The sequence below is a fragment of the Dasypus novemcinctus genome, chromosome 1 (genome assembly GCF_030445035.2).
Source record: "Dasypus novemcinctus isolate mDasNov1 chromosome 1, mDasNov1.1.hap2, whole genome shotgun sequence".
In the NCBI taxonomy this organism is placed as follows: Eukaryota; Metazoa; Chordata; class Mammalia; order Cingulata; family Dasypodidae; genus Dasypus; species Dasypus novemcinctus.
Genome location: NC_080673.1, coordinates 113,696,101 through 113,712,918, shown reverse-complemented (window position 1 = coordinate 113,712,918; position 16,818 = coordinate 113,696,101). Strand labels below are relative to the sequence as shown.

The window sequence follows — 16,818 nt, the reverse complement described above, 5'->3', positions numbered from 1 at the left end:
AATTACAATCCACACCAAGAAACAGGAAGATATGGCCCAGTTAAAGGAACAAGCTAAGCCTCCAGATAACATAAAGGAGTTGAGACAACTACTCAGAGATGTTCAAACAAATTTCCTTAATAAATTCAATGAGATGGCTAAAGAGATTAAGGATATTAAGTAGACATTTATGAGCATAAATAAGAATTTGAAATCATACATAGAAAAATAGCAGCTCTTATGGGAATGAAAGGCACAATAAATGAAATTTTTAAAACTTTGAATAATATAATAGCAGATTTGAGGAGGCAGAAGAAAGGACTGGTAAGCTTGAAGAAATGACCTCTGAAAGTGAACATACAAAAGAACAGATGAAGAAAAGAATGGAAAAAATTGGACAAGGTCTCAGGGAACTTAAAGGCAGCAAAAGACGTGCAAACATATGTGTCATGGTTATTCCAGAAGGAGAAGAGAAGGGGGAAAGGACAGAAGGAATATTTGAAGAAAGAATGGTAGAAAATTTGTCAACCCTATTGAAGGACATAGATATCCATGTCCAAGAAGCACAACATACTCCCATCTGAAAAAATTCAAAGAGACTGACTCCAAGACACATACTAATCAGAATGTCAAATGCCAAAGACAAAGAGAATACTGAGAACAGCAAGAGAAAAGCAATGCATAACATATAAAGGATACCCAATAAGATTAAATGCTGATTTCTCACAGAAACCATGGAGGCAAGAAAACATGGTATGATATATTTAAGATACTACAAGAGAAAAACTTCCAGCCAAGAATTTTATACTCGACAAGACCATCTTTCAAAAATGAGGGCAAGATTAGAATATTCAGATAAACACAAACTGAGAGAATTGCTAACCAAGAGACCAGATATTCAGGAAATGCTAAAAGGTGTGCTAGAGCCTAAAATATAAAGACAGGAGAGAAAAGCCTGGAAAAGAGTCTAGAAATGAAGATTATATAAATGAAACCAATCAAAAGTATCAAAAGAGTGGGGAAAATAAAATATTACAGATAAAACTCAGATAAGGAAAAAACTTAACCAATAATGTAAAGCACTTGTATTAAGAAAACTGCAACTCATTGTTAAAAGAAATCAAAAAAGTCCTAAAAAACTGGAAGAACATTCCATGCTCATGGTTTGGAAGACTGAATATCATAAAGACATCAGTTCTACTCAAATTGATATACAGATCCAACGCAACCCCGATAAAAATTCCACCACTGTTTTTTTAATTGAAAATACGATTATTAAATTTATTTGAAAAGGTAAGGGGTCCTGAGTAGTCAGAAACATTTTAAAAAGGAAGAGCAAACTCTCATCTCCAGACTTTAAATTATATTACCTAGCTATAGTGGTAAAAACAGCTTGGTACTGGCATAAAGACACCCACATAGATGAATGGAACCAAAGTAATGGTTCAGAAACAGACCCTCACATGTATGGTGAAGTGATTTTTGACTAGCCTGTCAAACGTACACTGCTTGGGCAGAACAGTACATTCAACAAATGGTGCTGAAAGAATTAGATATCCATAGCCAAAAGAAGGAAAGAAGACCCCTATCTCACACTTTATCTAAAAATTGACTCAAAATGGATTAAAAACCTAAATATAAAAGGAAGAACCATAAAACTTCTGGAAGAAATTGTAGGGAAATATTTCAAGCCCTCATGGTAAGCGGTGGATTCTTAGAGGAGGTAAGAAGAGGACTGAGATGGGCTACTCATGTTTTGTATAAGTTTTAATTAGCTTTAATGTAAAAGTGTGGAAATGTATAGAGTGGATGGTAACAAATAGTGAGAAACACCTAGTTTATAAATGGGGATGTGGCTGAAAATGGTAGTCTAGGGATATAAATGCCAATTGACAGAATACTAGAGAATAATCTGGGAGCTGAATATCACAACAACCAAAAGGTGGATGAGAATTGTGGTTGATGGCACAGAAGCAATAGTGTCCTTTGGGAGCTAAAGCAAACGTACATCACTACTGCAGGGTGGTGGGAAAGTAGAGAAGCATGGGAAAAATACAACTGGAGTGACGTATGTACTTTGGTTAGCAGTAATAATGTAATATTCTTGCATCTATGCCCAAGATGCACTGTGCTGATAATGGGGCAGTATGGAGAATGTGTGCCAAATGTATACTACAGACATAGTAACAATTAGATGATATTATTTTATCTGTAACAAATGTTCCACCACAGTGTGGTGTGTTGATAGATGGATGCTGTTTGGGAATTCTGCACATGTATATGGTTGTTTTATAAGTTTATAACTTCTGTCATAAAAAGTATATTTAAAAAATAATAATAGGGTGGGTTGGGGGAAAAATACACCAAATGTAAGATAAGGACTATAATTAGTAGTAAGATTTTTAACAATATTCTTTCATAATCTCTAACAAATGTCTCATGACTAGGGGGAGGATTGATATATGGGACCCTTGTATAAAGTTATGCATGTTTGCTTCGTAAGTCCACAACTTTTACTATATAATTATTGCTTATGTATGTTCATATATAAATGATATAAAGATAATAATAATGATAGGGTGAGTTGGGGACAAATACTTTGTTAGTAGTAATATTTTCACAGTGCTCTTTAATCACTACTTTAAAATGCTTAACAACAATGCAAGGTATTGGTGGTAGGGTGAGTTATGAGAGTCCTGTATAATGCTATGTATGTTTGTTTTGTAAGTTCACAACTATTACTATACACTTATTGTTTATGTATGTTTATGTGTAAGTGATATACTTCAATAAATTTTTTTAAAAAGGAAAAAAATAAATAAATTTGCATCAAGATAAACATGACAGCACTGGTAAGTCAAAGGAAATAGATAAAAGGTTGCTTAAATATTATAGCTCATAATGTCAAACCTGACACTTTCCATGCCTACCTTTATTTTATTTTTCTAGCATAGGCTTTGTTGGCTAACCTCATATGAATTAAGGAAAGATTACAAGAGCCTACAGGTGTTTATCCATTTGAAATCAAGGTTTTCTGTGTAACTATGTTGGGAGTAATAAAAAGTGCTTATGAGCTATGGCTCTAATTTTTCCAAAATGATTTATTCTGAAGAAAAACTAAAAAAATAACACAGCTGAACCTGGATATTTCAAGTATCTAAGGCTACAAATATCACAAGCTCTTTTCTTGCATGAAACTTGTTAAACTACATGTAGACAGGCTGGTGCCTGAATGGGATGTGATAATGAAATTGACTACCACACTATTTGTCAGGCACTGGCTTCATAATTTATTCAGGACTGTCTCTCTCTAAAATTCCAGAAAATTACAAAAATATCAAACCTCAGGGGCACTAAGGATCCAATTCTTCTAGGACATTCCAAATAGCATTAAGGAGACAATCATTTGTTCAGCAAGGATTTATCTGTGCACCAACAACAGGAAAGATATTATTGAGGGGTTGGGATAGAGCAAATGTTTTGATGACTAAGCTCTAAATTATAAAAATAGTGGCACTAAAGAACACATCTGATGCATATTACTTTCTTTATATAATATTCTTGGTACAAACAGATCTTTCTTTCTCAATACAAGTAGGAAACATATTTTATCTATATAATGTCACTGTTTGTTCCAACTTATAACTTGAATACCTCTGCCAATGCACTGGCGGTCTGTTTGTACTGTGCAAATCAGAAAAGTGAGCTTCAGGAAATGAACTGAATGACTAATAAGCTTTTGTATGCACACAGGTAAAATACAGATCAAACGATGTATTTTTCTGATGTATTAGAGAAATGAATAATGTTTGGTAAAACACATTCTTAAAATTCAAGAAAAACTATTTATCCTTTAATCTAATGGTGTATAATTAGTTATTATTACTAAGGGTGCCTTCACTCATATAATCAAATTCACAAAAGCAGGTCTCTGTGGTCATCTCTTTCTGTTAACATCAAAAGGAGACAGAAAACACCAAAGCAGGAAGCATGCCCTAAAGTGAAAAATTAAGCAAATAGAGACAAAACAAAATGAGCTACTAGGGCTCTTGTTTTCAAAACAAACAAACAAAACCCTTTAAGAGAAAAAAAGAAGGAAAGGAAAAGGGAAGAGGGGAGGGAAGAGGGGAAGGAAGAGGGAAGAGGGAAGAGGGAAGGAGAAAACTGCCTACTTATCACCCAAGGAGTGAAGGGCCAAATAGCCCCAAAGGGCATGAAAATCAATGCAGTCACTCTTCCATTAGTGTTTCTGATATTATTGACCACAGAGAAAATGGAACCGACAAGAGAATGAAACCGACAAGAGAATGGAACAGCTATCATTCCTGTTCTACAAGCTCAACACCTAGTGGTCTTGCTTGTCATTACCTCTTCCACCATGCTACATGAAATCCATCACCAAATCCTACAGATGTTACCTCTTCAACTATCTTTGAGTTCATCCATTTCTTTGCTCTTCGCCTATCAACACCTTAGTATAAGCAGTCATCCCTTTCCAGCATATCAGTTTAACCCACTAAACGGTCCCCTGGTATCCTCTCTTACCTCCTTTCATCTGTTTTCCTCCCTACAGGTAGAGTGGTTCTTTTCAAAACTCCAACTGATAACCTTGCTTAAAACAGTATAATGACTCCTTTTATCCTTATATTAAGACTAACATGCTTAGCATGGCCAACCACAGGTGGCCCCTATCTATCTTTTCAGCTTCTAACATCTTATTCCTCCTCTCTTTTCTCTGGTTCCAGCCACAGTCCTCTTTCTCTGATTTGCCATCATTCGCTCCTACCACAGATACACTCCTGTTTCTAGTTCTGACTGGAATGCTCTTCCTTCACTCCCATTGATCCATTAATTACTGCCAACCTTTTTAGGTCTTGGCTAAACATCACTCCCTTGGGGAAGCCTTACCCTTACTTCACACTGGCTGGGTCAAGTCACATTGCATTTATCACATTTTATAATTCACATTTATTGTGTGGTCAATGGTATGAATTATATTGATCTTTTTCACTAGATTGAAAAGTATATGTTTTTCTCACCATTTTAATCTCAATACCTAACAAAATTTGTGGTGCATGATGAGAGTGACAGTTTGGATTCTGTGAATCCCAGAAAAGAGTATCTTCTTGAACTAATCCATTCCTTTGGTTGTGGGGCTTTTTGATTGCATTAAATTCAGCTAAGGGACCTCTGATTAGATCACTTTAGAACTTTTGATTGGCCCTACATCAGAGAAGTGTGACCCAGTTGGGTCCCTGCCCAGTTGCTGGGTCTTATATAAGCTGAGAACACACAGAGGAGAAGAAGAGACTCATCAAGAAGGGGAGCTCTGCCATTTTCACCCTGCCATATGGAAGAGAGGACTCCAGGTTCACCTACAGCTGAAGAAGGACAAAGAAGTGGAGCCTCAAGGAGACAAAGCCCAGGATGGGATGTCTATTCACCTATAGCTGAGCTTGAGGAAAAAGTAGAGGGTAACAGGCCATCTTCCCTTGCCACTTGGCAGGACTCCAGGATCTGCTAGCAGACAACTTTTGGTAAGAATTAAGGCACCTCTGATGGTGCCTTAATTTGGACATTTCACAGCCTTGGAACTGTAAGTTTTTAGCCCAAATAAAATTCCCATTATAAAAGCAAACCCATTTCTGGTATATTGTATTGGCAGCCTTTAGCAAACTAGAACAGTAAGCAAGCATTATTTCTTCAGTGAAGAGAACAAGTGTTTCACTGGGATCTTTTAATAGGTGGTTAAGGCAAAAATAAATTATTAACTGCTATTCACCAGAATCATTTTGACATGAGTCTGAATGAAAGAATTAAATTATTTCAAATTTCATAATTAACAATGATTTTATTTAAACTCTCTAGTTATTTGACATCCCATAGTTGTGGTTATAATAACATGTGTTTATTAGTGTACTCCCTTACTTATTCCAGAAGCTCAGAGTTTTATTGTTAAATTGGGCCCTATCAATCTTGTAGTATAGTTCCCTCATTTTATCAGAAAGGGTATTAGAAGAACTGTAAAAGGTCATCCAGCTGATTATTGGCACAGTAGGGATGACCTAGCCATTTTAACTCCAAATTCAATGATTTTTTAACAACTATGCTGTAAGTTCCAGGTTTCATAGATTTTTATATTAGATATTTGTGATAACCTACAAGTACCCATAAGAGAAATAACTCCAAATGCATAATTTTCTCACATCATTCAGGTTTCTGCTTTAAAATAGTAATAGTAATAATAATAATATTTTAAGTGGATGAAAACCAAGCCCAATGTTATAAAAAAAAATAAAGCACTTTCATGTTCCATTTGCAATTCACATTGTATGCCTTCAATGGGAGCTAGAGGAGAGTAATGTTTCTCTGGGTTCTTTTGTTTTGTTTTGTTTCTTTCTTTCTCTCCCCTTCCCTCCCACCGTTGTCTGCTCTCTATGCCGTTTCCTGTGTGTGTTCTTCTGTGTCCACTTGGATTCTTGTCAGCAGCACCAGGAATCTGTGTCTACTTTCATTGCATCATCTCGCTGCGACAGCTTCCCATGTGTGTGGCGCCACTCCTGGGCAGGTCATGATTTTTTCGCACAGGATGGTTCTTACAGGGCGCACTCTTTGCAGGTGGGACTCCCCTACATGGGGAACACCCTTGCATGGCATGGCATTCCTTGAGCGCATCAGCACTGTGTGTGGGCCAGCTTACCACATGGGTCAGGAGGCCCTGGGTTTAAACCCTGGACCTCCATGTGGTAGACAGATGCTCTATCAGTTGAGCCAAATCTACTTCCCTCCCTGGGTTCTTAATACTCTGAAGTAATTAAATTCTCTAGTTAAATGTGGTTGTCTATAATTCAGTTTACAAAGACTCAAAGGAACATAAGATTTTGAGGATGTGGTTAGGGAATACGGATGGAAAGGCACCATACTGATATCCAGTCTAGTCCAACTAGCTGCATGACCTTGGAGTACTTTTTTTATTTACCTTCTATAGATTTCGATCTAAATCATGGGCTCTGAATTCAGGATCTGTCAGTGGGCTTCCAAGATCCCACTAAGCCTCACATGTGTGCATTTTTCTAGAAGACAGTTTGTAGCTTCCACTAGATTGTCAAAAGTGTCTGAGGAGCAATAAAGGATAATTACCTCTGTACTAATATCTGAGATCTCTCCTAACTTTTTAAAGGTAATAAAGCTATGGGTAAATTATAGTTTCAGGTGGAAAATAGGAATTAGCACAATTATTAGCATGAATAACAAGATTATCTGAAAAGCATATTCTGCACAAAGAAGTACCGCTGTGATCAACCATATTTTCCAGTGTTATCCAGTGTTATCTTCCAGTGTTATCAGTCCAGGGGTCTCTGTAATTAGCATCTGTTGTCCCTCCTAATAAAACTACAGGTGGTAAAACCTAAGTAGATTGCACGTTTTTAGCCCTACCCTTTTCTTACCAATGTTTTAAGGTCCTTTGAGATAGGGCGGCAACATAGGATTACATGGCAAGGAGACAACCCAGAGCAGTCTACCAGCAAACAAAGCTACTTTCCGACAGTTTTCAGGATATCTATTCCAAAACCATTTTAACTATGACTTCTGGATGGTTGAAGAGTCACAGTGTTTATACTAGGCATGTAATTATAAAAGACCCAGAAATAAAATTAATTCTGTTTATTCACTATTTTCTTCCTTCCTTCCTTAAGATTAGGTGTCTGCTATGCGCCAGGCACCCTTCTTGACACTTATGAAATATCAGTGAACAAAACAAATATATTCTTTGCTCATGGTGTTTATGCTCTAGCACGCAGAGAACAAAATAAACAATACACATAACAGTTAAGGAAATTATTTACTATTCTTAAGGGTGATAAATGCGTTGGCAAGGAAGAACTTATAAGGAATAGAGACATTGGGGATACCAGAGGCAAGGAGAACGGTTTCAATTTTTAAAAGGACGGGAGGTCAGGGTAGGCCTCACCATGGACCTGAGGAGATGATAGAGTGAGCCAGACATAAAATGTTGGGGAAGAGTTTTCCAGGCACAGGGAGAAGAGACAGCAAGGACCCGAAGCCTCACACATGCTTGTTTGTCAAGGGATAGCAAGAAGCCCATTGCGGCTGGGCAAAAACAAAAATTCTGCTGCCGTGGTCGTGAAATTTATAAAAGAAACACCTTATTTTCTAGTTAATTATCTGTTTAAAACACAAGTTGTAATTTTTTTGGCGTAATCCTAATAAAATGCCAATATCTTAGTGGTATTTTTAAAGAAATGTGTAACAAAATTCTTTTGAGAACTTAATCTCTGGTTAGGACACATTTTAAGTCTCTCTATTCTCCCAAATGTGTAATAGCAATGAATTGTTAAATTTTGAACAAATATAAAATTTAATACAGGATAATGTCATTATAAATCAAGGAAAGTCCTTCATTTTGAAAACTCAAGAGATTAGGCACAAAGACATCAGTTATATTTCAACAAAGTGAAATTCCAAGATTCATAGCTAACATGAAAGCATCCATTCTTTCCAAAATGTCACTGTTCCTTTTGGCATTTATCACATTGCTAATTTCATGAATTTTCTCCCACTAAATGAAACAACATGGTTTTTTAACAATTTGCAGATTTACCTGGGTTAATACCTCAAAAAGGAATATACATATAAAGGTAATACTTTTGGTATTCTGACCTTTATAAAGGGGAGGGGGTGGTCAGTCAGCCATTCTCCACAATGACCATCTTGGGGCCTGCCTAGTGCCTCACATGAAAATGCACTGTGATCTCACAAGCTTATAAATATAACATACAACATATGCAAACATACCTTGCCCAACTGATCCTTTTTGCCAAAGCCAGTGGCAGCTGCAATGCTCCCTGCTCCTTCCACCGTTTTCTGTGCTACTGCTGTCACACCTGTCACCACCGCCTCTCCAACATTTGTCACTTGCTCTTTGGTCTTCTCAGCCACTGGGATAAATAAAAAACAACAACAGATTAAGGGATAGTGGAAAGAGAGTGATTTAAAATGATTTTACTTCCACTAGAAGTCAACGTTAAAAGACCTATATTTACACTTGCCATCAACAACTAGAGTAAAAAGAAAAATAAAGCCACAGAGGTTTCCAAATGAGAAGATGGTTCAGTGAAACAATAAATCTTTGGTAAGATATTTTGTTGTAATCATGCAGATACGAGAAGGTGCTTGGAAGTTTAATGATCACACCCTTGAGCAATGAGAAATTTGGGTGTGCCTTATATTTTATTAAGGAAAGTTGACAGAAAGTAATATTTACAGGGGAGTGGATATGGCTCAGGCAGTTGAGCTCCTGCCTCCCGCGTGAGAGGTCCCAGGTTCGGGTCCCAGTGCCTCCTGAAAAAACAAAAACGAACAACAACCAAAACAAATGAAAAAAACTAACTCAGGGAAACCAATGTGGCTCAGTGGTTGATCGCTGGCTTCCCACATATGAGGTCCTGGGTTCAATCTCCTGCCCCTGGTTCCTCATTAAAAAAAAAACCATACTCAGCATGGATTATGTCAATAAGGTGTGACTTGGGTTGGGTCTTGTTTAGAGAGAAAGAAAGAAAGGAAGCTGCAATGTTTTATATTGCCACGTGAGCGAGGACTAAAGCATCACTAGCAGCCAAAGCTTAACCAAGAAGCCCCCAAAAGGCTGAGCTTGTGGAGCAGCTCATTGCTGAAAAGACAAGCCACATGCCTGATAGCTCAGAGGTGAACTCAGAAAAAAAAATGAGGAACAGCCAAGACTGAGAGAGGAAGCCTGGTGAGAGAAAAGCCCTATGCCTGACTGCCCGCCGCTGAGCTCCAGGAGGTGGGAGATTCTGCAGGGGAAAGCAGGGACCTCTGCAGAGATCGGCCACCATCTTCACCAATGACAGGACATCAGCGTCATCAGTAGCTGACTTTGGTGAGAAAGTATCTCTGATGGTGCTTTGACCAGACATTTCACGGCCTCAGAAATGTAAGATCTGCCCCTAATAAAATTCCCATTATAAAAGCCAATGTATTTCTGGTTCTTTGCATTGGCTGCCCTGAGGCAAACTAAGACAGAGCCTAAAACCAGGAAGATTCCACAGCAATTGTTGCTTTACATTTGTCTTTCCTGCACAATATTGTAGGCCAACCTACTAATTTCAAGCCATTTTCCTTCCTAGACCTTCTGGTGTTAAAGGCCTTTCCTGCTCACTGCGCATGTTTTATGACAAATTTATCATTTCTGGAGACATGGAGGAATCTGGAGAGACATGAACGCCCTGTGACCTGGGCCCACAGTTTCCTTGTTTTAGTCACTCTCTGGTACTTGAGTAGGTGCTCTGCTCAAAGATTTTTGATACCAAACAGCAGAATATTTAGCTACAAACAATTCAGATATATCTTCTTTCAGAATAGGTTTTCACAAGACATTAATTTCCTAATGTTTATAATATTTATGATAATCCCAAAGATTTTTACTCTTAATGCCAGGGTTCAACTATCATCATCAAAGATATTAATTTTCCATTTCATATCATGCAGTATCAGGGAAAATGAAAACTTTCTAGAGAGCTAAAACAATGTTTTCCTATATCCTTTAGTATATTTAAACTTAGTAAAGGTAATATTTAAAATGTCTATATCCTTTTGCTAAATTTCTAGGACATTGATGGTGCATGGATATGGCTGATATCTCCTAATAAGTAACTGTTATCCATAATTCAAAGTTCAATTTAAATGGCAGAAAGTTTTTAAAGGAAATGGAAATTCTATGGCTGTAAACATTTCCAGAATCATTCAGTATTTGTCCTATTGAGTCTGGCTTATTTCACTGGGCATGGTGTTTTCAAGATCCATTCTTGTTGCAGTAAGTAAAAGAACATCATTTTCATGGCTGAATAATATTCCATCATACATATTTACCACATTTTGTTTATCCATTCATCTGTTGAAGGACCTATGGGTTGTTTCCACATTTTGGCAATTGTAGATAATGTCACTATGAACTTTAGTATCCAAGCATTTGTTCAAGACCCTGTTTTCAATTATTTGGGAATTTATAGCTAGAGTAGAATTGCTAGTTCATACCCTATGCTTAACATTTTGAGGAACCACCAAACTATTTTCTATAGTGACTTCACCATGTTACATTCCCACCAGCTATGCACTATGGTTCTAATTTTCCACATCCTTGCCAATGCTTATTTTCTGGTTTTTAAATAATAGTCATCCTAGTGGTTGTGAAGTATCTCACTGTGGTTTTAATTTGCATTTCCCTAATGACTAATGATATTGAGCCTTTTTCATTGGCTTATTGATGATTTGTACATCTTCTTTGGAAAAATGCCTATTAAAGTCCTTTGCCCATTTTTTATTAGGTTATTTGTCTTTTTGATGCTTCTTTGTAGGCATTTTTTTATATATTCTGGGTATCAAAACCTAAGATACGATTTGCAACTATTTTCTTTTATTCATTAGCTTGTCTTTCATCTCATGCTTTTAATGTACATAAACTGCATAGGAAAATGCATTTTGTATTATAATAATTACATTAAGTTTTATCATTATAAGAATATATATATCACTTATATTATAAAATGGCAGAGAATAAATTTATCAATGATAAATACATTTTAAAAGATTTCTGTGGCGCCAATCTATCTAGCAGATTTTCCACTGCACTTCAACCTCTATTTTCCTGCTAAAGTTTTTTTTCACTTTTTCTCTACTCACTGATATACCAACCCAAATGCTGACAAAAGAAAAGGAAAGAAGACATGCTTATATTAGTACATTTTGGGTCTTATAAATTGTATTTATTTTTGATGGAAAAGATTTTGCAACCAGGATGTAAAGGATACTTTGCTCCCCAAGCTATTAATGCTATAATCTTCTCATCTGGCATACTGGGGACTAGGAGGCAAGATGGCCTTGGTTTAAGTGGGCACTCACCACTTCTCTTGCAAAAAATGGCTGAGAGGGGCAAGAACCTGCCTGAGTGAGCTGTTTTGAGAACCCACAGAGCAGGAGGCTTCAGGGCATCAATCTGGAGGGAACAGAACAAAAGGATAAAAAGCCCAAGGGAAAACTGTGAGTTTCTCACCCCAGTGGCTGGAAATTGCAGGCAGCTAAGCCCCACCCTCAAGGCAAAAAGTCACTGGGAACTACCTGATTCCCACCAGCCACCAAGCAGGAAAGAGCATTCTCCAGGATTAAGAGGATTCTGGCGAAGGGTGGAGAAGAGTTTCCTTTCTGTGGGTTTGGTGACCTGGACCCCCTTTGAACTTTAGGAAGCACAAAGGTTGGCAAGATGTGGCCCCAGGGAGAGGGTATTAAGCAGCCTGATTCACCTAGCCAGCCTGGGAGAGAGGCACTTGGGCTTGAAGAGGGCAGAGTAAGGCAATTTGACAGGTCTGATGCTGAAAACTATCAAAATCCCAACTTCCCTAAGGGAGGTAGGCATTTGGAAATGCTTAATAACCCTCCAAAGGCCTATTTAGTGTTTCCTGGGAGGAGGGGGAGATCTGGAAGAGGGTTGAGAGTCATTTCTCTGCTGTAAGTTCAGATACCAGGGTCCCATTTGAATTTCAGAAGGGAACTCAATCTGACCTGGGGAGGTGAGGAGGGATCCGAACACACAGGCTATGGTGCCCTGCTGCCCTGGGAGAGAAAGCAGCAAGAACAGAAAGGGGGCAGGGACATACAGGATACTAATCAGCAGTAATTTCCCCAACTCTAAGGAGTCAAACCTGCCTTAAGGAAAGTGACTGGATAGCTCTCTAGCTAACAGACACAACGAGAAAACTGAGTTCAGTGGCAGAGTCTCTGCTTCGAATATATCAGGTTCCTGGCTCAATTCCTGGTTCTCCTTAGAGTAGTGATCTTCTGAGTTATCAAACACTCAGCTGATACTTTAGGACAGGGAACACATAGACAGTATTTTTGTATTAGCTTCTCTTGGGTCTCTTATTTTTCCTTAAAAAGTTACTTTCTTTAAATTTAACTTAGTTTACTAAATAAAACCTGATTCAAAACCTGCAGAGAGAAGGCTGTAAGGTAATTGATTGATGAAAAATGGCAGCCTGAGAAGCTCCATAGTGGCCTAAGAGGGAAAGCTGTTTTTCCTAAGTTTTTGTTTGATTGTTTCCTTGAGTGTTTGTTTTTGTTTTCTTTTTTCCCTCCTCCCCCCCCCCCATTTGTTTTTATTTAGGTGCTGCTGTCATTTGTTATTTCCCCCTTTCTTCATTTCCTCTTTTTTTTCTGTATACCACTTTTATCTACCTACTCTATTTCTTTTCCTTCATTTTTCTACCTTCTTTCTGTTTTTGTTCTTATATTCCACCTCTCTGTTTAGACTTAAATTTTTCTTGTTTTTATTTCTAGCACCTCTATTCTGTTTTCTTTCTTTTTTAAAAACTTTTTTTCTTATTATCTTATTGTCTTTTTCTTTTCTCTGTCCCTCTCTTCTTACCATTCTGGCCTTTTAATTCATTCTAGATATTTTTGTCTATTTGGTTTTTCATTTCATTGTTCGTACCCCACTTTTTTATTCTTATTCTTCTGCACTTCATTCATGAGTTAATTATTCATTTTCCTAGGTCCTATACTAGATTCTTCTACCTTTTACTATTATTACTACTATTATCCTCTTTCTCTTTTACTTCTTTCCCTTTCTCTGGCCCTAATATTTTTCTTTCAAGGGAACATAGACAACAGCAAGGAAATAAAACAGGAGGAACAAAGTGTCAAAGAGAAAATGTACCATGCTCACAGAAACAGCAACTAAGTAAAATCCTACAATAGAGAAAGAAACTAATCAACTGAATAAATCCGTCAAGATAAAGAAATGCCTAAATACCAACAAAAAATTATAAACCATACTATGTAACAGGAAGGCATGGCCCAATCCAATGAGCAAATTAAAATCCAGGAGGAGATGTAGAACAAGGAACAACTAATTAGAGCTGTCTAAACAAATACCATGAACCAACTAATGAAATGAATGAAGAAATTAAGGATATTAAGATGACACTGGGAGAACACACTGAAGAAATTGTAAACATACATAAAAAGATAACAGATATGATGGTGATGAAAGGTAAAATCTAAAAAATCAAAAATACACTAGAAACACATTATAGCAGATTTGAACAGGAAGAGGAAAGAATTAGCAATGTGGAAGACAGTACATCTGAAATCAAACAGATAGTAGAACAGATAGATAAAAAGATAGAAAAAATCCAGCAGGGACTTAAGGATCTGAACAACACAAAATGCTCATACATATGCATTATAGGCATACTAGAGGGAGAAAAGAAGGGAAAGGGGACAGAAGTACTGCTGGAGGAAATAATAGCTGAAAACTTCCCAACCCTATTGAGGGAGATGGACGTACATGTCCAGGAAGCACAGTGCACCCCAAAGAGTATAAATCCCAACAGGCTATACTCCAAGACATATACTTGTCAAATTGTCCAATGCTCAAGACAAAGAGAATACTGAGAGCAGCAAGAGAAAAGCAAACCATTACATACAAGGAAAGCTCAAAAAACAATCATCACATACAAGGGAAAGTCAATAAGATTAAATGCTGATCTCTCATCTGAAACAATGGAAGGAAGAAGGCAATGGTATGACATACTTAAGGTGCTATAAAAAAAAATAAACTTCCAGTCAAGAATTCTCTATCCAGCAAAACTAGCATTCAAAAATGGAGAATCCAAAACATTCACAGATAAACAGAAATTAAGAGAGTATGCCAATAAGAAACCTGCCCTTCAAGAAATACTAAAGGGAATACTGCAATTTGAAAGGAAAAAGCAGGAGAGTTGGAGGAGAGTGTAAGAAAAAAAAAAAGGAGTGAAAAAAAGAGAAATAAAGACAACATACGACATACATAAATCCAAAGAAAATAAGGCGAATGTAAGCAATTCCTTGACAACAATAACACTGAATGTTAATGGATTAAACTCACCAGTCAACAGACACAGATTGGCAGAATGGATAAGGAAATATGACCCATCTATATGCTCTCTACAAGAAACCCACCTTAGACCCAGGGATTCAAGGAGATTGAAAGTGAATGGCTGAAAAACAATTTACAAGCAAACAACAGCCAAAAAGGGTGGGAGTAGCTATACTAATATCAGACAAAATAGACTTTAAATGCAAAACTATTTTAAGAGACAAAGGCAGATACTATATATTAGTAAGAGAAGTAATCTTTCAAGAAGAAAAAACAATCATAAACATTTATGCATCTAACCAAGGCACCTCAAAATACATGAGGCAAACACTGGAAAAACTAAGTGGAGAAATAGATGCCTCTACAATTACATTGTAGACTTTAACACACCATTATCACCATTAGACAGAACATCTAGACAGAGAATCAATAAAGAAAAAAGACTTGGAATAATATATTAGAGGATCTGGACCTAATAGACATTTACAGAACAATACAGCTAAATACAGCAGGATATACTTTCTTATTGAGTGCACATGGATCATTCTTCAACAGACCACATGCCAGGCCACAGAACAACTCTCAACAAAATCAGGAAGATTGAAATTAAACAAAGTAATTTCTTTGACCACAATGGAATGAAGCTGGAAATCAGTAAGGGCCATAAAACCAGATTAGGCACAAAGATATGGAACTTAAACAGCACACTCTTAGACAAACAGTGGGTCAAGAAGGAAACTACAAAAGAAATCACTAACTACCTTGAAACAAAAGAAAATGACAACACAATGTATCAAAACCTAAGGGATGCAGCAAAAGCTGTATTGAGAGAGAAATTCATAGCCATAAATGCATATATCAAAAAAGAATAGGGAAAAGGAGGTGGCTCAATCAATTGTGTTCCCATCTACCATATAGGAGGTCAAGGGTTAGCTGGCCCACACAGCGAGCTGGTCTACATGGAGCAACGGCCCACATGGGAATGTGGCCCTGTGTGGGAAAGCTACCCTGCGCAGAGCCACCCTGGGGAGGAGTGCCAGCAAACATGGAGAGCTGGTGCAGCAAGATGACGCAACAAGAGACACAGAGAAGAGAGAATAAGAATACGTAGCAGAGCAGGGAAGCTGAGGTGGCGCAAGAGAGTAATCACCTCTCTCCCACTCTGGAAGGTCCCAGGATTGGTTCCCAGAGTCACCTAATGAGAATACAAGCAGACACAGAAGAATACACAGCAAATGGGGGGAATGGAGGGGAGGGAGGAATAAAAAAAATAAATATTTAAAAAGAAAAAATAGCTAAAATTGTATTTCTAACTCCACACCTAGAGGAATTAGAAAAAGAACAGCAAACTAACCCCAAAGGAAGTAGAAAGAAGAAATTAACAAAGATTAGAGCAGATGTAAATGAAATAGAAAATTAAAAGCCACTAGAAAAAATAAACTGGCTGATGATTCCTCCAAATGTGCCTCAGTTTTTCCCACCTCAGTGAATGCAGCTTCATCTGGCCAGAAGCCTTTATCCCTCTCCTGTTTACTCAGCAAGTTCAAGTCCTTTGTTAAAACCCAGCTCAAATGTCACATTTCATGTTAAAAAGCTCTCTACTCAATAAGAAGTGACTTCGTTCCTCCTCCTGTGATCCCCAAAAATTTTAGGTTATCTTCACTGAATTTTTCATTGTGCCATAATTTTTCATTGCAGTAGCTCAATAAATAATTTTGAATGTACTGCAAAGAATTTTGCATGTCTCTGTAATTTATATAACTTTAATGATTATACATTTGAATTGAGGTTAAAAATAAAATTCCAAAAATAGGAAATGTGACACCAACTTTTAAAATATAATAAATTGAATTTTTGATATTAAACAAAGTTATAAAAGTAAGAAA

General features: G+C 37.2%; 1 protein-coding gene across 3 annotated transcripts in view; it reads right to left on the bottom strand.

The window, feature by feature from the left end:
* Positions 1 to 16,818, bottom strand: part of SNCA (synuclein alpha) — a 125,218-nt gene that overhangs the window by 96,539 nt on the left and 11,861 nt on the right. For all 3 annotated transcript variants that reach the window (XM_058295499.2, XM_058295509.2, XM_004480540.5), the window contains exon 4: positions 8,797 to 8,939. In XM_058295499.2, the coding sequence (XP_058151482.1) occupies positions 8,797 to 8,939 (143 nt within the window). The remainder of the gene's footprint in view (positions 1 to 8,796; positions 8,940 to 16,818) is intronic.